Raw genomic sequence first — 26,142 nt, forward strand, 5'->3', positions numbered from 1 at the left:
GAGGGAAAGGAAGAGAGACATGAATAGCTAAGTGAAGAAGAGAGAAACATGGGGTACAAAGCAAGACAGACATTGGGCTCTTCTGGCAGAAGTAAACAATTCTTATCACAAGTCTGGTTGATTTTACCTCTCAGGTAACTGCCCATGCCTCTGCCTCACTTCTGCCATCTAAGTCCTTAAATGGGAGTGCTGGCTCACAGCCATGGTTTGATTGAATGGGTGAGAACAGGTTATCAAGAGTGACTTTCAGATATTTACACCAAGTGACTGGATGAATATTAGAGGCAGTGAGAAATCCAGAGGAGGCCCACGTCTTGGTACAGTGTTGAGTAGGCTGAGGATTTACGCTTTTTTCATATTGAGTGTTCTGTGTTGAGTGGGAGGGGCCTCTGGGTGTTTGGCCCAACAGAGAGGCTGGGCTACAGCTACCAATTTTGGTTGGCTGCAATGGGCACTTAAAATAGGTAAATGATCCTAAGGAAGAGGCTGCTTGAAATCTACCCTAGTTTTGTAGTATTCCCCTTGGAAGGGCGTGTTCTAGAACTTCCTGCTGATGATGGCACAGCAATTGTTAGTCTGGCCCTGCCAGCCATGCTTGAGATACTGTGGAGGTAATCCACTTCTGTGACTATTTTTCCCACCCTGGTTCAACTGTTTGCTGATACAGGCCTAGGTTTTAGTGAAGGAAAGCTTTTTAGTGGACAAGCAGACTTAAAAGCCTTTCTACCATCACAACCACACTAAACTCTAATTGCATAGCAGTTAGAAAAAAAACTAAGGTCGAACTCTATTGTATGTGTGTAATTTGGGGGTCGAGTACTTGCAAATTTATATTTATTATGAGATCTGGACGGCTTCTTCTTGGGGGATGAGTTTCTCCAAGGTGGTAAGTGGGTTTCAAAGAACAACTTTTTCTTCTTGAGTTTATTTGGTTTCTTAGTTTATTTTGCCTTAAGTCAACATTACTTATTTTCAGGTGAGCAGAGCCAAAAAAAGTTATTAAAGAGGAGAGTTAGTTTATTTTTGTTTTTCTGGACAGAAATGATATCTACTGGGAACATTTGGCCAGGAGTGGCATACTGTGTTAGAATACATTATTTCTCCACAAGTGATTTCAAGAATTTTAAGGGGTTGGTGTTCTCTGATACTGGCAATAATGTGTCATTGGTTTTTACCAAATAAATCTATATACTCGGATTTTCTTTTTGTTCAGGTTATTTTATATTTTTTAAAAAGGCCCAAGTTGAGGCAGGTATCTCCACGGGACTGGATGGTTAGAACTGTGTTTAGTTGCTAGTTTTGTAGATAGTGCTGCTATTGAGAATTTTGCCTTTACTGGCTTCTTTATGTCTCGTAACCAGCAGGTCTGGAATTAGAGGTCATGTATGCTGACTAGATGAAATAGATTTGGACACAAGTTTAGATGCTTCCAGCAGCCAAATCTGGAACAATTTGAGCAATAAAACTAGCATTAGGTTATAACCCAAAATATAAAATAAATACCCGTGGATCCATGCTGATAAAGACAAATGATCAAATAAATAAATAAATGAGGTAGTATGAATAAATGTCCCTTACAGAAGAATTCCAAACAATTCATATAGGTGCTTTGCTTTCAAGGGGGTAGAGTTTAATTCCCCACTCCTTATGGGCGGGCTGCACACAGTGACTTAATTCTACAGTACACAGTTTGGAAACAGGGAATAAAGAATAACTTTTTTTCTTTTGTCAGTGGAGAAACCTGACAAACACTACCTCAGCCAGGTTATCAAGGTCAATATTAACACTATTAGTATGTATCCTTGATATAATGTGATGGGAATGACACTCTGCCTCTAGGCTTCCTTCCCCAAACCCATGACCCCAGTCTAATCATGAGAAAAACACCAGATAAGTCCCAATTGAAGGGACTTCTACAAAACACCTGAGCAGCATTCAAACTCTCAAGGTCGTCAAAACCACGGAAAGTCTGAGGAGCCATCACAGCCCAGAGGAGCCCGAGGAGACAAGGTGACTAAATGTAGTGTGGTGTCCTAGATGGGGTCCTGGAACAGAAGAAGGACATGAAGTAAAAACTCAGAAAAGCTAAATGAAGTATTGTCTTTCAAAATAAGAATGTATAAGTATTGATTCATTAATTATGTCAAATGTACCATACTAATGTAAGATGAAATAATAGAGGAAATTGAGTGTGGGGTATATGGGAATTTTGTGTGAGCTTGGTCATTTTTCTATAATCTAAAACTGTTCTAAAAATATACTTTATTCAAAAACAACAACACAGCCCTGTGTGGTGAAACCTTCTGACACCCGGTTCGGCACCTCTTCTGTCAGGCCATCCCTGAGAGCCCCCCAGCAGCGTTGCCTCTTCGCTGCACACCGCATGCCTGCTCCCCGCGCAGTTAATTCCTCTCCTGTCCTCCCCGCACACGCTGAGCTCCTCGTTCATCTCTGTGCACAGCCTCTGGCACTCACTCACTCTCGTGTTTGTTAACTGATAAAGGAATGAGCACAAGAACAAATATTTCGTGAATCTGCCACGTGTACGACCTTTGCTGTCTTGGGTCCTGTGCTCAGAGACGCTCACATTGTAGCTGAGAAGTGGCACAGTAAGGAGGTAATGATGCCGTGATGCAGTAAGGGAGAGAGGCCTGCTCTGGCTGCTTTAGAGAGCGGCGTAGGGTCTCAAGGCGATGATGGTGGTACAGGAGCTCTAAAGATGTGTTTATCTCAGTGGGATGCAAATGGTACTGGTGGGACCAACTTCCCCAGCCCCAACTCCAGCGGTGTTTCTAGATAGAGGCTTTATTTCTTTACTTAAGGCTCTTACCCTTTGAAATCCTCACGTATGCTGAGTAATCTGGAGGAGCCACTTTATCAGCTGGAGGCTTGGATGTCCCAGACTGATGGAGGCAGTATCTAGGAGACCCAGCGGTAAAACAGGCACTTCTTAATGGAGAGGTTGGAGGATTTGACTCTCAGTAGCCTCAGAAAATGAGGCTCAAAAGATGAGGTGGTCCTAACTTGATTGACTTTTTCTGAGATGCCATACACATTTCAGAATTCCAGCACAATCCTACCTACAGCATAGTGCAAAGACTAAGTACTGCCAGGCCCTATTTGAAGGGGAAATTTCTGTGAGCAATAGGTTTGCAACTTTGTTTATACCCTGATATTTTGTATAGGATGAATCTGAGGCTATTCACAAAAGCACCTACAATAAAGTTAAATATCTATATGTGTGTGTGTGTGTGTGTGTGTGTGTGTATTATATATATATATATAATCATGGGAAATATGAATCCAGATAGTCAATACTTGGGGGTAGTGGGACAAAATAGAGCCCAATCATGTAGTCCAAACATCCTGAAGGTGAATTAGAAACTTGGCACTGAGACTCCTGGCAGTCAAAGTGAAGAAAGAAACACAACCAACCTCATGATTTTTCTTGTCTATGAGAAAACTAAAAAGCTATTTCCTCAGGGGGAAGTAAAGCTTCTCTTCACATATAATTTTAAAAATTGTATCCAAGTTTCTTACCTATTCTAGGGGTGCGGGGACTCCATGAGCAGAGAAAAGAGGTGGGTGCTAAGATCCAGACATTCCACTGTCATCTGTACATGCCCGAAGCTCACGAGTCATTGAGAGAGACAAGTCATTGCCCTGGAGTCGTGACCAGCCTCCTGGCCATGGGCATTTTAGTCTCAAGTTTTACTTCCTTATGAGAATTATGGTGGCAGCCTTATATAGGTATATGAGTATTTCTGATTCTGAGATCTGGTTTGACATCGGGAATGAATAAGGAAAGGAGAGTAAGTATATGAGACCAGGACTGATGTTTCTTTTTTAAATATCTTTATTGTTGAAAGCATTACAGATGTCCCCCCATTAACGCTTCCCCTAGGCCTTCCCCCCCAGGACTAATGCTTTTAATAATGAGTTCCTGATTTCACATTTGCAGGGAAGTCAGTGATGGTGGAATCCAATCACATTGATGCCCTTGTTCTTCTGAAAGTATTAAAAGTTTAAGAGCTGAAGAAAGAGATGGTCCCTGGAAGTCAGCAAACACTCGCTTAGAATCATTCAAACCAGGCGGTCTTCCTTTCGACAGGGTTACTAGGCAAGGAGATTGGGGGGTGACAGATTTTTGGGAAGGAGTTTTCTAGCGACGGATTGCCCTGCCCTGTTGACTTGTTTTCCATGACATCGAGACAGAGGAAGCACAGTGACTAAGTCTGCAGGTGACCCTCAGCAGGCAGACAGAGCCCACCTTCTGTGTGAGAGACCCAAGATGCAAAGTGGTCTCGATGGGCAGAAGCAATGGATTAAAAATCATCCTGATTCAGCTGAAAAGAGATAAGTGACAGCTCTTGCTTCATTGTCTCATTTTTAGGGGCTAAGAATAGAATAGAGGATCCAAGGCTTAGTAGGACCTTTGGATGGTCTTAAGCTCCAGGGTGTGAACCCTGACAGGCCGTCAGATATACTCATGTGCAAATGAACATGCTATTCAACTTTAGGATCCTCTGAAGTACCATAGAGTGGATTCAGTGATACTGCAAATTCCCAAATTCTACTTTTTCCACCTGCTGTGGTTTTAATAGGCACTTGTTAACTTTCTCCACTCAGGGGCAGTCAACAAGTAGCAAATTTTTATTGAGCTTCAGTTGTGTGTATGACACTGGTCCAGGCACTGGAGCTAAGAAGTGAGACATGGTCTCAATCCTCAAGAAAACCAGGCTTCTCTCCTAAGTATGTGTAGCTGAGGGATAAAGCCATATGCCCACTGCTGTACCCCACAGTGCTTAGAAGAACCACTTAAGCAGTAATCTCTCAGAGGGAGATGCGAGGACACTGAGCCCCCAGGGATATCGACCTGAATGTCACTTAAAAATAAATTTCCCAAGGCAAGAAAATGTAGACTCCAAAGACCATCATTTTTATATTCTTTGCTCTTGCCATTTAAACGTTTTACATTTATAGGCTCACTTAGTGACTTAGTGTTTTAAAGGCGTAGCCATTGCATGAACATTTGTAACAGGATAGTGTGTGAGTGAGGAGGGGTGGGGAAGGATCTGTGTTCTGAACTGGAGGCCAAGAAGCTTTATTTATGAGGGAAATACAAAGGATTCTCTTTCTTCTCTATTTATCCTTAGGTCCCTGCTGTGGTTCTGTTGAAATTCAGGGTGTGAAAGAACCCACTTCTGCCACCGCCCTTCTTGGTCTTTTTTTCCCCTCTGCACCTGGATTTAGCATTTAACACCCTCCCCTTGTGAGCGGCCTATAATAAATTACTCATATATGATTAGGCCTTTAAAAATAGAAAATTAAAAAGCATTAAGAAGGATGGATTTTGTTTGGAGAATGGACCCAATCCCATGAATGTTCTGTTCTTTCTGTTTGGGGTTAAATGGTCCTGATTTCTTGATTTTAGACTAATTGCAAACCGGTGCACATTACATTTTCCATCCCAGAACAACTGGATTATATCTTTCTCTGTTCATTCCTGAACCTCAGCCACTTGTGATGGTGCACAGCGTCCAGCTGGTATCCCGTCCAGCAGATTTTGGCCAAGGGTGTTCCCTGGAAACTCGAGTGTCTAGGCATGAGCTCAGACACTGGCACGTTTGCTGTCCTCTAAATAGCTCCATGTGCTTCTTGTAAAAAACTGACTGGAAAGCCAGAAGGTAGCTCCTCATCTCCTCTGTATGCAATAGCTTTCTCTTTGCTTTTCTGAGGGGTTTATCACTCATTGTTAGTATGACAGGAACTGTGAAGATGGTTGTCATCATCTCGAAACTCTTTGAAGGCAGGGTCTTATTTTCTTTACATACTTCTGGGGGCTTCATGGGTTAGAGGATCAGTTCATGTAACTTGGTCATGCCCTGTGGGTCCTTAAACCACCAACCTCTCCTATGGTTTCTACAGGAAATTTTTCCTGCAAAGTCACTGAAACACTTGCATGTGTAACCCAGAAACCAGCTGTCAGCAGCTTGTTTGCATTATATCATTGGGACCCTTCTTGCCCTCTCAGTTCATTGACCACCAGGCCTTCTTTGTGTAGGTCTCACTACCAGCTTCCTCGCAGATTGTAAGATGCAGGGACTGTTCTCATACCTCCGCCAGTTCCCATGCCTCGAGGATGATTTGACCTGTCTTGCTAGAAGGCCTCCCTTCCGTGTCAAGAATTCCTCGTGCCTGATACTTGCTGGCTTCTTTAAATACTCAGAAACCTAAGCATATACGTTCTTTTTTACAGGCAAAAGGAAAGAAACCATTATTTGTACAGTTGATCCTGGAAAATATATGGAGTTTGTATGATGCTGTCTTTTAAATGCCGTCATTTAAATCAAACTTATTGTAAAACATCTGATGGCTCTGAGAAAGGGCCTCCTTTGCCCTGTTGACCTAGGAACACATTGAGGAGAGAAAGAAAGCATATGGTGAACATCAGCCTCAGGGACTGTCTGTCTCTCTGTGCCCGGGAGAGTACAAAGGTGTGGCCACTCTACTCTTTTGGGTTCTGTATAGTAAAGCATCGATGAACAAGTTGGGGAGGTGCTTACAGCCACCAAGAAAGAGAGTTAAAAGAATCCACATTGCCTTCGTGGGTTTGCATGATGACCAGCATTATTTCTCTAAGGTGAATCGACTTTAATAAAGCACACGTCAGGCCCTGGCTGGATAGCTCAGTTGGTTAGAGCTTCATCCCAATATGCCAAGGTTGCAGGTTTGATCTCCAGTCAGGGCACATGCAAGAAGTAACCAATGAATGCATAAATAAGTGGAGATGTCTCCCCCCCCCTTCTCTCTCTCAAAAATCTGTAAAAAATAAAAATAAAGCAGGTGTCAAAAGTTACACTGTAGCTTTAGTTAAAACCAAGTGAAGGGTGAGGGAATTAGCAAGGCATCTATTTTCATATAAAAGCATCACTTTAGAAGCATATAAAGTGACTAATTGACAAGAAAAATGAAAGCATATTTCTAGAAGGCCAAGAATGCCTTAGCAATCCAGATAAATGTTGCTTGTAAAAGCAAAACTGATAACCAGGAGTGCTGCGGAATGGAGCCTCAGAACTCTGGGGAGATAAGATAAATGAGTGAAAGACAAGAGGAGGGAAGTGTGTTTTCAGGGAAAATATTCACAGGGTTGTTCTGAAGTGCAATTGGATGTGCTCACAGAGGCGACCGATATGTTCAGAAGTAAAAACAAAACCCAAACTGCCTTATTTCCTTCTCTGTTGGGTTGTAAAACCAGAATGTGACTATTTCCAAGAAAATCATTCTAATCATCAACAGAATTGTCTGCTGAACAGATTGAGAGTCCTGCATGCCCTAGTATTTGGGTGGAGGACAGCCTTCCACTCCTTACCAAGTCTGCTTTATGAGAGAATTATTGAGGCCCTCAAGAAGGCCGGTGGCTTGTGCTTGGGTCAAACAGACCCAGGTTGAACCCTGGCTGTGTGATTTGGGGCATATCATCTAACTAGTCGAGCCCAGTTTCCCCTTCAGTAAAACGAGTGTAATCACAGAGCCACGTTGCTGTAATAACCGAGCCTGTTGGCAGCATAGCCCCGGCACACTGTAGCTGTGCCAGGTGCATGCTCTTGGGCCAGAAAGGAGAGGGAAGAAGGGATGGACCAGACGACACTCCAGAGGGGAGTCGGATGCACTTTTCGAATAGCACATAAGTAATCAGAAGAGCAGCAGATACCCCGGCCCCACATCCTACTGGGTCAGGTAGTGTGAGGGTGGCAGTGGAAATACAAGGTCAGGGAGTGATAGTCCCAGCAGCTGCAATCCCTGTGGATGCCTGGTGCATCTGACGACTTCTGATAAAGGGCACTGGTGACCTTGTCATGCAACAGGAAAGAAAGGTCTTGGGCAAGAGGGCCTCTTTGTTTTCTCCCTTGTGTGTATCTCATCTGCCTTGGCAGGCAGAACTAGCTGTTTGCTTTGTGGGGCAAAGAACAGGCTTGGGTAGATTGGGGTGAGGAGTGGGGTGGGAAGAGGTAGGAGTGGTTCCCGACAGGATTCCTCTTGGCTAAAACAAACTCTAGGAGCAGTGTCTGGCTTGCGTCTTCCTGTCGCAGGTAGGAAATAAAATAAAGACGCATGTGCTTAAACCCTGATCCAGCGACGTCGAAGCCCACAGAGAAGGGTCCTGAGTGGCCTGACCCTCTTAATCTTGGCTTCTCGGCATCAATAGGAGTATTATTGGGGATCGATGCTAACCAGAGCGAGATTAAAGAGGGGCCTCTGGTTTCAGACATGGGGCCAGGTCCACAGGAGTAGAGGGTTAGGGTGGGCCAGGCACAGGGCAGGCCCTGCAGAATCTACAAGTAGTGGCTTCAGTGTCAGGGCGATGGTGAACTGAGCGTGTGTGCTAGGCAGCAAAGATGTGGGCTGGCACACATGCACACGGGGATGGTGCCCTTAGGATCCCTGTCCATGGCATTGGAGATGTTCATTTCTCCCATTAGTGGACACTTCTGTGCTGCCAGTGCCCTTAGCTTCGTGCTAGAGAGAAGAGTGGCAAAAACATTCTCCCTTCCCTTGAGGATTGCAGATAGGGATGGTCTAGATGTAAAGCAGAGTCCACCAGGAGGCAGCCGGCCCTTGGGAACCTCCATACCTTGACATGTGCTGTTTTTTCTTATCTGCACTGCCTTTCCCTTCCCTTCTCTTCTTGGTTCAGCTTTACCCATCACCTCCCTCAGAGTTAAGGCTCTGCTCATCTCCTCTCCCATAGTACCTGGTTTATATCTCCACTGTGGAATATATTGTAGTATACTTTCTTTTTCCATACTTTAGATTGATTGGTTCAATGATTTGTGAGTATTTTCTTTGGGCCAGGTACTATATTAAACCTAGTGAGCAAAAATAGACACATGCTTCTTGTCCTCAGAAAGCTGACAGTCTAGTGGGAGAGAATATAGGGAAAAATCATATAAGTAAATATTAATTGCAACTGTGACAAGGCTCATGGAAGACGGGAGCTAGATTTGACCTAGTCTGGGATGCCAGGGACCATTTCTGTGAGGAGGAGATGATTGGGCTGAGCAGAAGCTAATGGTGTAGAGAGGCAAAGGAAGAGCCTTCCAGGCAGATGTGCAAAGGCCCTAAGGTGGGAGGGAACATGGTACAGGAGGGAATTTAAAACAAAAAGCCAGTGGAAGGATGGGGTGAGTGAGAGAAGAGGTGCACTATGTGATGGGGCCGGGAACGTTTGGTAGACTGTATAAGCTCTGTGGACTGAATTGAGAAGTTTTTTGTTGTTTGTTTTTGCCTTTATCCTTAAGAGAACAGGAAAACCATTGAAACATTTAAGCAGGGGGTGACATGATCTGATTTGAGATTCAGAATCCACTCTCCTGCCCCAGAGTATGGGGAATGGATTGGAGAAAGCAGAAGCGGGGATGTGGGTGGACATGCTGGGAGGCTCTTGCTGTTGCCCAGGAAGGAAATGATGGCAGCTTGGACTGGTGTGGTGTCCATGGAGAGGGAGAAAGGAGGGTAGACCTGAGATAAATTTAGGAACTCCTGGGATAAAGTTAAGTGGCTTTCCTTATGATAGGACTTCTCAGAGCCTTTAACCTGTAGGTTGTGATTCTCTAAGAAATGACCCAACTGTAAGAATTTCTCAGGCATATATAACCACAAAACTCTTTTTTTTCAAAGACTCTCCCATAATACTTTTATGTTATAGAATACGTTTGGGGAAATGCTACATTACATAATTCCTTTTGTGGGGGGTACTTTCCACAGAGAATTCTAGATATTGTACAAGGGCCTGTAAGTGGGAATGAACCTGACACACAGTGTAGAGAGGAATTTGTTTGACACAGAGTTTGAAGACTTGGGCAAGGTCAGATTGACTAGGTAGACAGAAGTCTGTTTAGAAAGGTTTTGGAGGCCAGGCTATGAGGAGTTTGGAGTCAGTTTGTTCTATGTTGGGAGTCACTCCGGACTCTGAGCAGAGCTGTGTAGTGGTGAAGGTGTCATTCTGGCAGGATCATTCTGGAAGACACACTGTAAATGAGTTGGGTGGCGAGGTGTATATTAGAATTGGGTGTCCTAGTTTTCTAGAAGTGTGTAGATGAGAAGCTGGGCTTGGATGGGAGTTGGAATGGGAAAATGCATTTTTCAGGTTGGGAAGGAAATGTAAGATATTTTCCTTCACGTCCTGTCCCCTTGGTAGGTGGCCACTGTCAGCAGCAACAAGGCGAAAAGATAGTTTTTCTGTGTTTCCCTGAGGCCAGATAAGCACAGGACTCCCTGGGGGCCCTTGGGTTCCCAGACAGGGGTGGGAGAGAAAAGAAGGCATGTGTTCCAAGTGGCATTATCCTTGTCAGGGAGCAGGAGAGGAATCACTCAGGTTAGTAGATAATGCAAAGGAGGGAGTGAAATTTACGTCCATTAGGTTCCTGCCATGGCTAAAATTCCACTGTGTGACTTTGAACAAGTCGCTTCAGCTCTCCAGGCCCTGGTTTGCTCACCTGGAAAATGAGCAATGAGAACAGATGTCAGGCTGCGCGTGAGCTGGAAATTCCAGCCGTATCTCAGGGAACTAAAAATTCATGAATCAGAGCAGTCATTTATCAGGTTAAGCAAGACCCCGTGCCTCCCAGAGAACCATAGTTTTGTGAAAATTTGGACTGAGAATGGGGCCTTTGTGAAAAATGTGAGGAGTGTCCAGTTTCACACATTCTTTTGGAATCCAGACATCTGCTCGGAGGCAGAGATGCAGCAAAGTGAGGCAGTGTCAGCCGGACAGACTCCTTAGTGATGCAGAGGTTAACCGCACCCTAGTGAGGGAATCTGCGCACTGGGGGACTCAGTTTAGGAAAGGAAGGTGCTAGAATCTATTTTTATGTAGGGTGTTTGAAGCTGAGAGAATTTTCTCATGGAGACATTGTAATAAATTGGGGTTAGGTTCCCAGGCTAGATAGCGAAAGTTGATCTGGCTCATGACACAGCAGAAATAATGCGTGTTGACTGTGAAAAAATAATATAGAATAAATGTGCAGTGTGGCAGTGTGTATGTTTGGTGACTGTCATCGGATACGTTAATATATACTTGGACCCTTAAAAGCACGGAGAGAGCCAGTTAAGTCACTAAACTCTGATTGTGAGCACCCTGTACGCCAGGCACTGGGCTGGGCCCCGAGTGAGATGCAGTCACTGCCTGTGAGCAGCTCACTGCCTAGTTGCCAGCGTGTTGGGTTCTCAAGTCAGGCTGCCTGGGGTTGTATCCTGGCTCTGCTGCTTACTAGCCTTGAGACCTTAAGCCAGTTACCCTCTCAGTGCCTCTGTTTCTTCATTTACAAGCAAAGGATAGAACAGTTCCTCCTTGAGGTGGTAATTTAAGAGTTAAGTGAGATGCCCTTGGAAGTCAGCGCAATGTCCAGATGGAGCGAGCTCTCTGTAACTGTTGTTTTGCCCGCCTGGCTGAGATACTTGTCCTTGGGGATGTGACCAGCAGCCCACCTGGGCCTGTAGTGAATTGGGCCCCTGGTCCAGTTCCCCAGGTATAGCCCCAGAATGAGATGGGGTGGAACTCACTGGCCATAGAGGGAGAAAAGTGAAGGAGGAAAGAGGCTAAGGGAAAAAGATGTCTCCTTTCCCCCAAAAGAGTTAAGGAATAATTGACCAGCAAAGAGGGTGGCTTTGGGGTGACAGGCTGAGCTTCCAGGAACTATCTAAGAAACACAGGCCAGCCAGAGGGGTGTTGGAGTTACCCTGATGGGGGAGGGAGAGGCAAGGTATTGGCAGCTAAAGGAGGGATGGGAGCAAGAGAAGGACCCTGGCAGTGATGCCCTGACTGTCACCACTGGTCCCTGCAATATTGCTCACAAGGGGGGGTGGGGTTCTGGGAAGGGTCTAATGGATGTCTATGTGTCTTGATGTGGCCGAAGCTTTCTTTGGCTTGTGGACTTGAGTTCAAGCACCAGGTTTCGTCTTAGGCCTCTATGCAGACCTGTATCTATGAGGGATCTAGACTTTGTCTTGGGAGACTTTGTCTCGGGAGCCTGGGGTGGTTAGTAATCAGGATGACGACAGACCAGACTCACTTTTTTTTTTTTTTTATAATATATCTTTATTGATTTCAGAAAGAGGAAGGGAGAGGGAGAGAGAGAGTTGAAACATCAATGATGAGAGAGTCATTGATCGGCTGCCTCCTGCATGCCCCTGACTGGGGATCGAGCCTGCAACCCGGGCATGTGCTCTGACGGGGAATCGAACCCCGATCTCCTGGATCCTAGGTCGATGCTCAACCACTGAGCCATGCCTACCGGGCAGGTGAGACTCACATTTCATTGACCAAAGCAAGTCATATGGCTACACCTGACTTCAAGGGGGCAGGCACGGATGATCATACATGGCCTGGAGGGGGGAAGGGCTGAAATATTTGGTGAGCAGCACTAGTGACCCCGTCATGATTTATGAGGCCTCTATGGTAAGTGCCCAAATGGCTTTTTAAAAAGAAAACTGATGGGCCCTGGCCTGTCTGGCTCAGTTGTTTAGAGCATTATCCTGTATACCAAAAGGTTGTGGGTTTGATTCCTGGTCAGGGCACATACTTAGGTTGTGGGTTCGATCTCCGGTCAGCACGGAAGGCACCAACTGATGTTTCTCCCCCCCTTCCCCTCTCTCTAAAATCAATAAGTATATCCAACAAAACATAAACTGATGGGACCTGTCCTGGCTGGCGTGGTTCAGTGGTTAGAGCGCTAGCCCATGCACCAAAGGGTTGCCGGTTGGATTCTGGGCTCAGGTCAGGGCACATTCGGGAGGCAACCAATCGATGTGTCTCTTTCACATCGGTGTTTCTTTCTCTCCCTTCCTCCCTTCCACTCTCTCTCTTAAAAAAAAAATCAATGGGAAAAAAATCTTCTGATGAGGTTTAACAAAACAAAACAAATTTAAAAACACACCGAAAAAACAAAACTGATGGGACTTGGCCCTCTAGCCGTCCTGGGGCGCGTCTTTGATTAGACTTGACTACTCCATCCCTCCCCCTCTGTCTCTCCCAGAGGGAGAAGGTGGCATTTTATCTTCCCTTCCTTCAGAAGCAGAGGGACTGAGTGAGAGTCTTGCCAGCAGCTATGGCTGGGAAACAATTTGTCCAAGGGATGAAGGCCAAACTATAACCACACCCCCTCAAGCCTGTGTCTAGGAGGAAGTCTGTGATTTATGTTCTGTAGCTTCTGGGTGGTACATACTAATCCCTTCCTGCACACTGTTTGCGTAGTGAACAGTGTTTTGACACTTGGCAATGTATGTAATCTTTCATTTTTCTTGATCCATGCAGTGAATGGATCCATAACACCACCCCTGTTTTTAAGAAAACCAGACTGCGATTCAGAGAAATTGTTACTTGGATAAAACCTCAGAGGGTGCAGGTGACCATACCTGGATTAGGACGTTCCCATTGCTGGCCCTGCTCCCCTTGCTCATCAGTTTGAGCTGGCTGCTGAGCCCCGACGGCTGGCCTGCAAGGAGAAAGCTGGAGGCCGCCGGCTTTGCAGAAGCCCGGTCTGCTCACCTCTGTCCCAGGGAACAGCTGACATCTTTGAAAGAGGAAATAAATAAAGGTCACCCTTGTGTGTCTTAACTCTGGGGACTGTGGGAACCGGCCTCAAAGCAGGTGAGAGTATTTGCCTAGCCTCTTGCCACCCAAGTGTGCGATGTCAGTTCCACTTTTATTTCGCCAGTTCCTGAGCCCGTGGAGGGAGGGAGGGGACAAAGGGAAGAGTTGACAGTCTTCTGCATGGAAATTTAGTCTAGTTTGGATGTGCCAAGAGGTGCTTATGGAACTGGTTATTGGAATGAGAGTTATTGATTTAAGCATTTTCATTACAGTTTTTTAAATGACATGATTTCTACAGCTTAAGGTTGATTTTTCTCATCATTTACAGAACTATGGGAGCAGCAAAATGGGAAAGTTGAAGGATCTACTTTCATAAATAACAAGATTTCTGGGAAGGGAACAGCATAGAACTGTGGACGCGATTAGGACCTGCTGGCTTCCAGATTGAACCTTTGGTTTATTTTGGAGGGGTCCCCAGAACTAGGCAGTGCTCCGGAGAACCTGCTTGTTTATAGTCTGTCTTCAAAAATCCTGTTCAACCTGTTGGACACGTGTGTGCTGACAGCAAGCTGATTTTAACCATTTGTAAAGCCATCTGGTCTGCCAGTGACAAAGTGGATTTAACTGGGTGTCTCACCCCTGCTTTTTTCCTGCTGCCGCCCCCCAGAATTTTCCTAGTGACGCAGAGTCCTGGACACACGGCACCGTCTGGGTGGAGTCCCTTCCACCAGCCAGCAGCTGCTTGAGGGGCTGACTGCATGGCGGGGGGATGTTGGGTTCTATAAACAGAACTTTTACTTGCTGGTCACAAGGTTAGCTTAGACTGTGGCATCATGGTGAAGGAAGTGGTGTCTTACAAATATAAGTGAGGCTCTTTTTATCTGCTAGAAATGGAGAGGACCCAGGGAAACTGGGGAAAATTTTTAAAGAATTTTTGAAGGAGTGGTGTTAAAAAAAAAAGGAAACGCAAAAGCATAATTAAAAGTGTGTAACCCAGGGTTCTGTTTCAGAGAAGTTGCTGAAATGCTGTTTTTATGATACAATTGCGTATTCCTCCCACCCCCATTAAATCAGGGTGTGGACGTAGCTAATGCCCAGTTGGCAGGTGTGGATCTTTCCCCTTCTCTGGGGGACTGTGGGCAATTGTCCCTGAACATGCTGCCCCACTTGGAAGAACCTAGCAGCAGGCGGCAGAGATTACAGACAGGGAGTCAGAGAGCTGGGTGCAAGTCCTAGTTGTGCAGCTTTGGTGCTACCTGAGCTTCGTATATAGCTATCATTGATTGAGTTCTTGACTGTGTAACTGAAACGTCGCTACACACGTACAGTATGATTCCATTCATTTATCAGAACAAGGGGAAAACCAAGGTTTAGCAAGAAACAAGTAGGGCTAGTCTCCAAGGCCTAAACTCTTTTTTTTCCTTTTGTTTTTATTTTTTAATTTTTTAAAAAAGATTTTTAAATTGATTTTTATAGAGAGAGGAAGGGAGAGGGCAGGAGAGAAAGAAACATTGATGTGACACCGAAACATCGATTGGCTGTCTCCTGCACTCCCCCTACCGGAGATCGAGCCTGCAACCTGGGCATGTGCCCTGACTGGTATTTGAACTGGTAACCTTTTCGGTGCACAGGACAACGCCCAGCCAACTCAGCCACACTGGCCAGGGCTCCTTTTGTTTTTATTGAGATAACATTCACGTATCATAAAATTCACCATTTTCACCATTTTAAAGTGTGTACAATTTAGTGGTTTGTATAATTCACAATGTCGGGCAACCTGTACCACTGTCCCAAGTCCAAAGAAATGTCCACCATCCTGAAATGAAACCCCTTACATTTGAATTTCCCTCTTCCCCTACCCCTGGCAACTGCTGGTCTTTTTTATTTCTCTATGGATTTGCCTATTGTGGACGTTTCATAGCAATGGAATCACACTACATGTCAAGGCCTGAACTATTGAGCATGTTGCCTCTTGGGAAAAATCACTTGACCTATTTTGGTGCAGAGTATTTTTATCATAGTTATTTTTATCCCCACTGTGAGTTTTTCTATAGGTTTATTGGGTGGCTTTAATGAGCACCTATGTCAAATTCATTCTATGAGCAAGTGTGAGGTATTTTATTAGCACAATTTTTGTCTTGGACCTGTGTCTGAATTACAGGCCACTCAGAGAGCAAATTTTGCTGGTTTTTAACTATTTAAAGGGAAGTATATCAACTTATTTCACGAGGAGATTATGAAGAAAATCAATGATAATTTTAACCTGTGTAATCACCGAGTTACAAGTATGAGTAAAAGGGAGTATCGTTTAGGTAAGATTTTATAAACAGGAAAATCACCACAAGGGCAATGAAAACAAACAAAATGCAAACAGAATCTTCATTAAACATGACACATTTAAACTTGGTGAGTTATGGCAGGTTAGTGACCATGGGGAAGGGAATGAGCTGAGAACACTTTGCCCTGCTCAGTGGCATGAAGTCTCCTGTCTTTAGACGTGGTCCTCAGCTCAAGATGCAGTGGTAGGGACACTGGTAAAAGTGATCTGAGTTTAGCTGACAGCATTTGAAGAGGAAATGGAAGCATACAGTTTTAGTAGTAGAACTTCTGGAATTCTTAGTTGAATTCCATGATTGCCTAATGCTGCCCAGTTTCTTCAAGTTCACTCTGGAATCTCAGACTTCAGAGCTGGTAGAGATGTTGAAATTAGCTAGACTGACCAATTCAACTTTCAGAGGAGGAAACTGAAGGCAGATGGAGGTTAAATGACTTGCCTAAAGTGGTCATGCAGTAAATTATCAGCAGAGTCTGGCCCAGAATCCACATCTAACAAAAGGAAATGAATATTGAAGTGAATATTGACCTCCACTCTTCTTTGTTTGGAATCAGCTCTTCCTTGAAAATGCTTGGGGTGTTGGTAATGGGTACTGCCCTCTTCTTTGCCACATTGATTCCCATCTCTTTCATGTGCTGCTCCCTTGCCAAAAACAAACACACAAACACGAACACGAACACAAATACAAAGAGCTTATCCAAGTGTATAACCAGTGCATTTCTGAACTGCAAATATGTGAGGAAGGAATGGCATTGGCATTGGGGAAATATAGTGAGGGAAGTTTTGGAAACTGATGTCATTCTCAGAATTGGGGTTTGGAAATGATGCTTTTCAATGCTCGCTCCCCCTACTTGACCAAATGGTAAGTAGGCAGATTCAGAAATGAGGAAGGAAAACCCATCGCTGTACATTCGTGTAGTGATTTCAGCTTTTCCAAGCTTTTATATCTCATCTTTTTTTGGATTTCTGACCCATTTAGAACAAGTATTACCTGTTATGCTTTCTTTAAGGATGTGAATTGAGCTCAGAGGGGTCAAGGGCTTGCATAGCTCACAGTGTGAGCTGGCTGCCAATCCTGCAGTAGCACCCGAGTCACCTATCACCCAGTCCCCGGCACCAGAGTCATACCAAGGAGTGTAAAGGACTTGACTGTTGGCCCTGAGCAGCCTCTCCTCAGCCCAAACCTCACTACTCAGAGTGGGAGCCACAGACCAGCATCACTGACACCACCTGGGAGCTTGTTAGAACTACAGAGTCCAGGTCCTACTCCATCCTTCCTGAGTCAGAATGGGCATTTATTTAACAAGATCCCCAGGTGAGTCCTGTGCTTATTAAAATGTGAGAAGCCGTGGCTTTGAGGCCTTCAGCAGTGAAATTCACAGATAACTAGGGAAAGAGATGGAGTGAGCATCTTAGGACTAAAATATATGTTGTTTCTATTCCAAAATAGTTTACTGTTTCTCAGGTGAGGGGGAAGCTGAAGACACAGTACAGGGGACCTGGTTCTTCACACATTCAGAGTGAGAGAGGGTCTCATTATATTTGTGATCCGGGTCCTCATTGTGAAAATGAAAGCGGACGTCTGCAGCTGTGATGATGAGAAGGTGGCCACCTCCTAGCAGATGACCTGACCCAGGGGACTCTGTGGGTGCCCATCAGCTGAGCTCCTGCTGCCTCAACACTGGTGTGGGGATGGCCAGTGACACGGAACTGACAAACCCACATTCCGTTCCCTGGCCCCCCGGGGCTCCACACCTCAGCTGTTTTCATTCATTCAGCAAAAAAGGGAGACAGAAGAGAAACAAAAGCAGGCTGTGGTGGAGGCCTTGTTAATTAGTAGGACCTGGAGTGTCTTTGTGTTGGGTCTACCCGAGGACAAGCCAGAAGAGCCTTGTCCCGTGAGGTTACTTGTTATGGATCAGGAGCAAACCTGTATGAGGTGTCAGGTCTGTGCTCCTGCAGAGAGAGCCTACCAGTGCCTTTGGAGCAGGACGAACGCTCAGATGCGGCCATGTGTGGTGCTATTGGGGAGCTTTTTACTTGTTATGAATAAAAGCTTCCCTTGGCCCCAAGGGACACTGTGAACATTTCCAAATGTGGGTGTTAACTCCTGAAAATGTGCCAGCTTGTAAGCAGGTCAGTATTTGCAGTGAATGGTGGTACTTGGCAAAGACTGGGATTTTGGTTATTTTTGTGTGTGTGATACAATTATATATTCTCCCCCCTACTCCCCTTTTAAATCAGTAATTGGAGCATATGGTTAAAAGTCAACTATTTCAGAAGTGGAAATTTAGCAATTCAGCACATTGAAATATGCTATTTGTTTTGGAAGAATTTTCTTAGTTGCCATTAGTTTACCAGACCATCCTGGATAGGGAAATGGGGCTACATTTTTTTTTTTTGTAATGAAAAAAAAATATATATATCTTTATTGATTTCAGAGAGAGGAAAGGAGAGGGAGAGAGAGAGGGAGAAACATTAATGAGGAGAGAGTCATTGATCGGCTGCCTCTGCACGGCCCCGACTGGGGATCGAGCCCACAACCCAGGCATGTGCCATGACTTGGAATCCAACCCCAATTGCCTGGATCCCAGGTTGATGCTCAACCGCTGAGCCACACCTGGCTGGGCTAATTTTAATTTTTTATTGATTTGAGAGAGAGAGGAAGGAAAGGGAGAGAAACATCAATGTGAGAGTGAAACATTGATCGGCTGCCTCCTGCACGCCCCTACCCAGGATCAAGCCTGCAACCTGGGCATGTGCCCTGACCGTGAATGGAACCGGTAACCTTTAAGGGCATGGGGTGACTCTCAACCAACTGAGGCATACCAGCCAGTGCGGGGCAAAATTTTTAATGAATTAGCCCACCAAGAAACTTCACTTGCAATTGAAATGAGAAGGGGGTCATCTAATTTGTGTGATGCAGTTGTCCTGGATAGACTGTTGGAAGATCTTAGCTCTCTCTTTTGAGAAACCCAGGCTTGCTATTTATCTGGTAGAGATGTGCACTTTGCTACCCGAGGCAAAGCTTGAGGATGTAGAACCACAGTGGGTGAGCCGTGCAAAATCCTGCCCTTCTGGGAAACACATGTGGGTTTCATTGGCCTGGTAGTAATAACAAGGGCCACTGTAAGACTGTCACCTTACTTAACTAGATATTTCCAATAGTGCACAAATTAGGTACCTTCATCCCCCTTTTGCAAATGAGGAAACTAAGGATCTGCTGGGCCTGGCTGAATAAAGGGCCCAGAACAAGATGCAGCCTGAGTTAGAGACTGCTTTTTCTTCTACATGGTTAGACACACATCTGTAGAATTAAAACTGAGAATTCCTTTCTTGAGATGATTTGTCTGTATTACTCAGGCTGGGAGGTGTGCACATGTGCTGGGCGGGCGGGAAAAAGTGCTTGGCTAAGCTCCAGGATAGAAGTGGTTTTCCCAGAACACCAATGACGCAGTATTGTAATATAAAAAGAGACACAGGCCCAGCCAGTGTGGCTCAGTGGTTGAGCATCGACCTATGATCTAGGAGATCGCATTTTGATTCCCGGTCAGGGCACATGCTCGGGTTGCGGGCTCAATCCCCAGTGGGGTGTGTGCAGGAGGCAGCCGATCAATGACTCTCTCATCATTGATGTTTCTATCTCTCTCTCTCTCCTTCTCCCTTTCTCTCTCTGAAATCAATGAAGACATATTAGAAAAAATAAAATAAAATAAAATAAAATAAAATAAAATAAAATGAGACACCGAGTGGAATGAAAAATGTTATGATGTCGAATGCAAATGTGCATGCTTTTTTTTTTTTTTAAATATATCTTTATTGATTTCAGAGAGAGGAAAGGAGAGGGAGAGAGAGATAGAAACATCAGTGACGAGAGTCATTGATTGAGCCCACAACCCGGGCATGTGCCCTGACCGGGAAGTGAACCCTGATCTCCTGGATCCTAGGTTGATGCTCAACCGCTGAGCCACGCCCGGCTGGGCTGTGCATGCATTTTTGATGGAAAAACCCAAGCCGTGAAGACAGTTGTCTGCAGTCCCTTGGATGTCTCTCATCACCCCACATTGGACTTCTCTGTCTTAGGGTTGCTTGGGTGGAAAATTTGGAGAAGCACTCATGTAAGTGCAAGTCCAGGGCCATCTGGGCCTTTTCCACTCTCCCAGCTATATGTGGTGCAAAGGAATTTCTTAACTATGTCAACCAGCGTGGGAGAGTTGGCGCCACGCTGTGTTTGCACAGCTGCTCCCTGGGCTCCAGCACTGCTATCTTTCAGGGCCCAGAGTATCTGTGAACTCGCTGGGGAAGCTTTCTAGAGGCTGGAGGCGGTGAGAAATGGGCTGGGGAGGTGGTTGTCCTCCAAGCGCCTGTGGCCATAGATAGTCACATTTTTCAACAACAAAAGTATATTTAAAATATTTTGATATCTGTTGAATTCCCATTGTTCAAAATTCAAAAGTTATAAGAGGATTTGCAGTGGAATACTTGCCTCTGCTTCTCTCCATAGCCCCATCGCCTCCCTCACAGCCAGGCAGTGTTACCAGTTTCTTATGTAGACAAGTACATGCTTATTTATTCCCCTCACCTTCTCCTTAGACAAACAGGAATATGCCATGTACAATATTCTGTTCCTTGCATAGTCCTCACTTTTTTTAATCAAACTAATATAACTTATTTAACAGGTGCCTGATTAATTGGGATTTAGTTGTTTTCAATCTTTTGCTATTATAGTGCTGCAATTAATATACTATCTTTTTACATGTCATTTTGCACACACGTAGGATAAGTGCTAGAGGAAAAGTTGCTGGGTCAAAGAGAATGTGCATTATTGTTTTGATTGCTAACTACCAAATTGCCCTTCAGGATTTCATTCCAGTTTCTAGCCCCACTAGCAGCGAGTGAGAGAATCTGTCTCTTTACACCACCCACACACTGTGTTATCCAGCCTTTGACCTTGACTGTCTGATGGGGGCAGAAATGATTTCAGTGCAATTTTAGGGGATCATCTAGTCTTGAAAAACAATGCAACATAGCACATCCGCCACTTTTGCTTTTGTGATTTTGACCCAGTGTGGTGTTTTCAGCCTTATGTAGTAGCTAAGGAATTGAAGTTGATCTTTGTTAACTATTTATGACTGAAAATAGTTAAAATATTGAAAAGCAAATTGATGTAATCCTTTTAAAAATAGGTATTACATAGGGGGCCATGACATGCTAAATGAATCCTTAGAAACTGTGTGCTCTCTGGTTTTATTGATGATGGAACATCCTCTCTAATCTTGTTGTGACATAAGGACTTAAGATCAAAGAATTACTGAGATGCAGCACCAGCAACTTAAGTGAGGTCAGCAGTTGTCCCCAGTGACCTCCTGAAGTGAGGTCAGCAGCTGTCCCCAGTGACCTCCTGTCTGAGTGGATCTTTACCAGCTCTGGTCTTGGTGGAGTTCCACTGCCTTTGCCACATTCAGGAGACACAGTGTAAGCATTTGGAAAAGATGATGCATAGGTTAAAGTTCCAAGTTGCAAGGGCTTTTGGAGATCCTTTCAACCAGTTTTCTTTTCACTGGGACGTCATGGAGAAGAACTGCATGTGGGACTTGCCGTGAGTAAGGGGGTATCGTTTTTAGTTTTTTAGATTCCAGGACTGCTGTAGGTGAATCAGGTATCATTTCAGGAGAAGGAAGTTTGTAATGTGGGCTTTATGTAAAATGGACTGGGTGTGTGGCAAGGCGGGGACGAGGAAGGGCTCTGGAAAGGACTGTCAATAGAGGCTTAAGTTAATTTATTTGTAAATATAATGTGGTCTACCACATTATGAAGACACAAAGACAAAACATATTACAAACAGTCAAAACAGGACTAAGTATCTCAACACACACACGCTCCCCTGGAGTCCTGCTCGCTCACCCTGTGAAGCCGAAAGCTGGGACTGGGACAGACCCCTGTCGGTCCTGGCTAGTCGGTCCTCCCAGGACTCAGAATGTGCCCCCACAACTTTCAAACCAAAAGCACCAAGTTCTAAACATCAAAACACAGCGGGAGCTCCTTTGTCTAGCATGTCGGAGTGCCAGGGAGGCCCCAGTCCAGGTTAAACCAGATCTGGTGTTGTGTCTTTGTTCTGTCCTTGTTCTGGGTGGACGACAAAGCACTGACCACACATGTTAGTGCTCTTCGCTTTACCAGTCCACTTAGGCAGCAGCCTCTAGTCTCCTCTTCCCCTCACTAGTGCCTGGCTGGGCCTCAGACCCTGGGGCTAATGCATCACCTCTCCTAAGGTTTCCTTGTCTTTTTTCCTCTCTCTCCCTCTCCCCCTTTTTAAAAATCAGCAATATTGAGATACGATTCACATAATATATAAAATTCAGCTATTTAAAGTGCAAGATCCAGTGGTTTTTAGTATGTTCACAGAGTTGTGCAACCATTGCACAATTTTAGAATAGTTTCATAACCCCAGAAGGAAACCCTGTACCCACCCTCTAGCTTCTGTCTCCCAATCCTCTGGTTCCCCTCAGCCCTAGGCAACCACTCATCTACTTTCTCTCTAGCTAGAGTTGCCTATTCTGGACATTTCATATAAATGTCACCTTTTGTAAATGGCTTTTTTCCCCCCATGTAGTGCAGTGTTCTCAAGCTTCATCCATGTTGTAGAGTGTATCACTACTTCATTCCTTTTTAGGCCCCCCAAATATTCCATTGTATGAATAGACCACATTTTGTTTACTTGCTCACCAGTTGATGGATATTTGGGTTGTTTCCACTTTTTGGCTGTCATGAATAAAGCTGCTATTAAGTTTTTGTGTGTCCATAGGCTTTCATTTTTCCTACATATATACTTAGTAATAGAATTGCTGTGTCGTATGATAGCTCTATTTAGTATTTTGAGGAACTGCCAAGCTGTTTTCTAAAGTGGTTGCACCATTTTACTTTCCCATCGGTAACGTATGAGGGCTCCGATTTCTCCACATCCTCGCCAACACTTGCTATTATTTGTCTTTTTTATTAAAGCCATCCCAGTGGGTGTGAAGTAGCACCTTGATATGGTTTTGATTTGCATTTTCCTAATAACTAATGATGTTGAGCATTTTTTCATGTGCTAGTGGACTTTTGTCTATCTTCTTTGGGAAGATTTCTTTATACTCAGATCCTTTGTCCAGTTTTAATCAGGTTATTTATCTTTTATTTAAGTTAAGCATTCTTTATATATTCTAGATATGGGTCTTTTACCAGATATATGGTTTGTAAATATTTTCTCTCATTCTGTGCATTGTCTTTTCACTTTCTTGATGGTGTCATTTATAACACAAATGTTTTTAATTTAGAGGAAGTCTAATATATCTACATTTTCTTGTGTCCCTTGTGCTTTTGGCATTGTGTTTAAGAGGCTTTTGCCTAACCTAAGATCACAAATATTTACTCCTATGTTTTCTTTTAAGAGTTTTATAGTTTTAGATCTTGCATTTAGGTCTGTGGTACATTTTGAGTTAATTTTTATGTACAGTGTAAGGAAGGGGCCTGATTTCTTTCTTTTGCATGTGAGTATATTCATCCATTTATTCCAGCAGCATTTGTTGAAGACTGTTTTTCCCCATTGAATTGTCTTAGCACCTCGTTGAAAATCAATTGATGTGAGGATTTATTTTTGGACTCCCAGTTCTATTCCATTGGTCTATATGTGGATCCTTACACCAGCACCACACTGTCTTGATAATTGTAGCTTCGTAGTGTCTTATCTTCTAATGGAAAAGTTAGGGCAGGAATGGGCAATCTAGACTTTTCTCTTTCCCTGGCCTGACCAGTTATTGGATTCTTTAGGTCCCTCTTCAAGCTTTCAGACACACTTTATTTCTCCTGGTTCATCTTGTTGGTTTAAGTAGGAGATGATATCCAAGCAGTCCTGAGAAATCCTGGCTGCTGCGCCCCTGAGTTTTCTCCTTGCCATGTCAGCTGTGTTCTGATTCAGTAGCTTGGCTCTGGGCTTCCCAGATGTATAGAATTAAACATTTGGGGTGTGAAAAGACTCACTGGTTTCTGAAACTCTCTAATTGGTTAAATTCAAGATGATACAGCTTACTGTACTGTTAAAAGATTTAAAGATCTTTCTGAACCATAGCTATGCAAGGAAGCAAGCAATCTGGCAGATAGCTCTCCCAGGTGGGCTGTGACGTAGCCTTTGAAGCTGGATTTTGCCCTCCCTGGGCCTGCCTTTTCTTGCAGGCACCTGCATTGCTGCTTCATGAGCGTTCAGTTTGCTAATACTGGCATCGTTGCAGTAGTGGAGAAATGGAAGGCTAGAGATCTGCTGGGAGAGGTGGATTTGTGGACAAGGCCACTTATCATCACTTCAAGTGAATGAGCCAAAAAAATAATAAGTCCATGTGACATCTGGAATTAACAAGAACCATCCTGTAACTGTTGCGGTTCCTTCTGTTAGGATTTGTGTGCAGCACAAGCTCATTTTTAGATGATAGTGCCTACAGCTTGCACTATGAACTATATCATAATTTAAGCAAATTTTAATTTCCCAGTTTGTATTGGACATTAAAAAACATCTATACACAGAACCTATCCTTCATCAAGAGCTTCTATTAAGGGGCCCTGCACATGGTGAGGGTCTGGGAAGTGAACTCACCAGGAGGCAGTGGTCACAGGTTACAGAACCGGTGAGGATTCTGGCAGCCTGAGTGCATTTCCTCCTAAGTGAACCTGGACTAGTTCATTAATCCACCCACGTCTCAGTGTGTTTGTCTTTAAAATGGTGATAAGAACAGTGCCCCCTGCTGCCCCTGCAGAGTTGTTCACAGGTTGAAGTCCTGTGTGAGCCCTCAGTGTTTACCTGAGCATCTTCCAGCTTACTCTCCAGGGTCCTTCTGGCTGCCATGGCTCCCTTTTCTTCTTTTCTTGCATGCACGAGGGCCTCCTCTAGATGTCAAGGACTTGACCCAGGCAAGGGCTGACAAACTTTCTGTAAAGAGCCAGGTTAGTAAGTACGTTAGGCTTTGTGACATCACAGGCCTTGTGTCTCGGCCGCAACTCCTCACTCTGCTGTGGTAGCATGGAAGCAGCCCTAGACAGGTATCCATGGTGTGGGGGTGTTCCACTGACACTGCATTTTCACAGCAGGTGGACGGCTGGAGACTTGGTCTGCTGGCTGCAGTGTGCCACCTTGGCTCAGAACGGTGCCTGACACATCGTGGATTTCTTTTTTTTATTATAAAGAGTAGTTTATTGATTTTTAGGGAGAGAGGACGGGAGAAGAGAGGAACATCAATCTGAGAGCGTAACATCAGTTGGTTGCCTCCTGTACATCCCCTACTGGGGATCGAGCAGGAACCCAGGCATGTGCTCTGACCAGGAATCAAACCAGCGACCTTTTGGTGCACAGGACGATGCTCACCAACTGAGCCACACCAGCCAGGGCATGTCGTGGTTTTTAAATAAATGTCAGCCATCCTGGGAGCTGGGGCCTTCCTCTTGACGCTGTTTTTGTGTTTTGAACAGAATGTTGAGGTCCTGGCCAGTCGGAACAGCACTTCCCAGCAAACCCAGATGGGGGCTGAGCTGCACGCGGAGGCCCTGCAGGAGGAGAATGAGAGGCTGCGGGGACGCGTCGGCGAGCTGGAGCAGAGCATCGCTCGGCTTCAGAGGCAGGTCGCGGACCTGAAAGGCGATGAAGCCAAAGCGAAGGACACCCTGAAGAAGTACGAGGTGAGGCTCGCGGGGCTCCACTGGGCATCTGTGGGCCCTCCTTCCTGTGTGAGCGGTTTCAGGAGTGGGAAGGGATTTACTGTCATGATTTAGTAGGAAAGGTCAAAGCACTGGGGACTGTGTCCTCTCTGCAAACCATTCTGTTTGTGCTTCTGCAAGCAGTTTGAGTGGGAGCTGAGCTGCTAGCGAGGCCTGGGAACAGGGCTGATGAAGTCGGGGGGACGTGCATGTGTAGGTGCAGGAACCCCACTCACGCAGACAGCAGACACACTCAACCCTTCATCACTGAGCGGAGGCCTCCACAGACCCGAAAAGGCCATTTAACCCCACCGTCAGAGCCGGTCTCTCTCATGACTGTTCATTCTTTAACACAGTTGATGGTGTTTGAAGTCATAAACCAATTTAACAAACCAACTCTCTGGTTTGCCAGGTTTCTGGAGGTGGGAGGCTGTTCACAAGAGACAGGCTCCGGTGGCCTCTGACAGTAAAAGAGACAAAAGAAATGTAAAGG

At 44.9% G+C, this 26,142-nt stretch overlaps 1 protein-coding gene across 2 annotated transcripts in view; it reads left to right on the plus strand.

Annotated features, from left to right (window-relative positions):
* Positions 1 to 26,142, plus strand: part of CGNL1 (cingulin like 1) — a 136,237-nt gene that overhangs the window by 81,909 nt on the left and 28,186 nt on the right. For both annotated transcript variants that reach the window (XM_081127715.1, XM_081127716.1), the window contains exon 9: positions 25,425 to 25,631. In XM_081127715.1, coding sequence (XP_080983841.1) covers positions 25,425 to 25,631 — 207 coding nt within the window. The remainder of the gene's footprint in view (positions 1 to 25,424; positions 25,632 to 26,142) is intronic.

This window comes from Miniopterus schreibersii (genome assembly GCF_964146895.1).
Source record: "Miniopterus schreibersii genome assembly, chromosome: 1".
NCBI classification, from domain to species: Eukaryota; Metazoa; Chordata; class Mammalia; order Chiroptera; family Miniopteridae; genus Miniopterus; species Miniopterus schreibersii.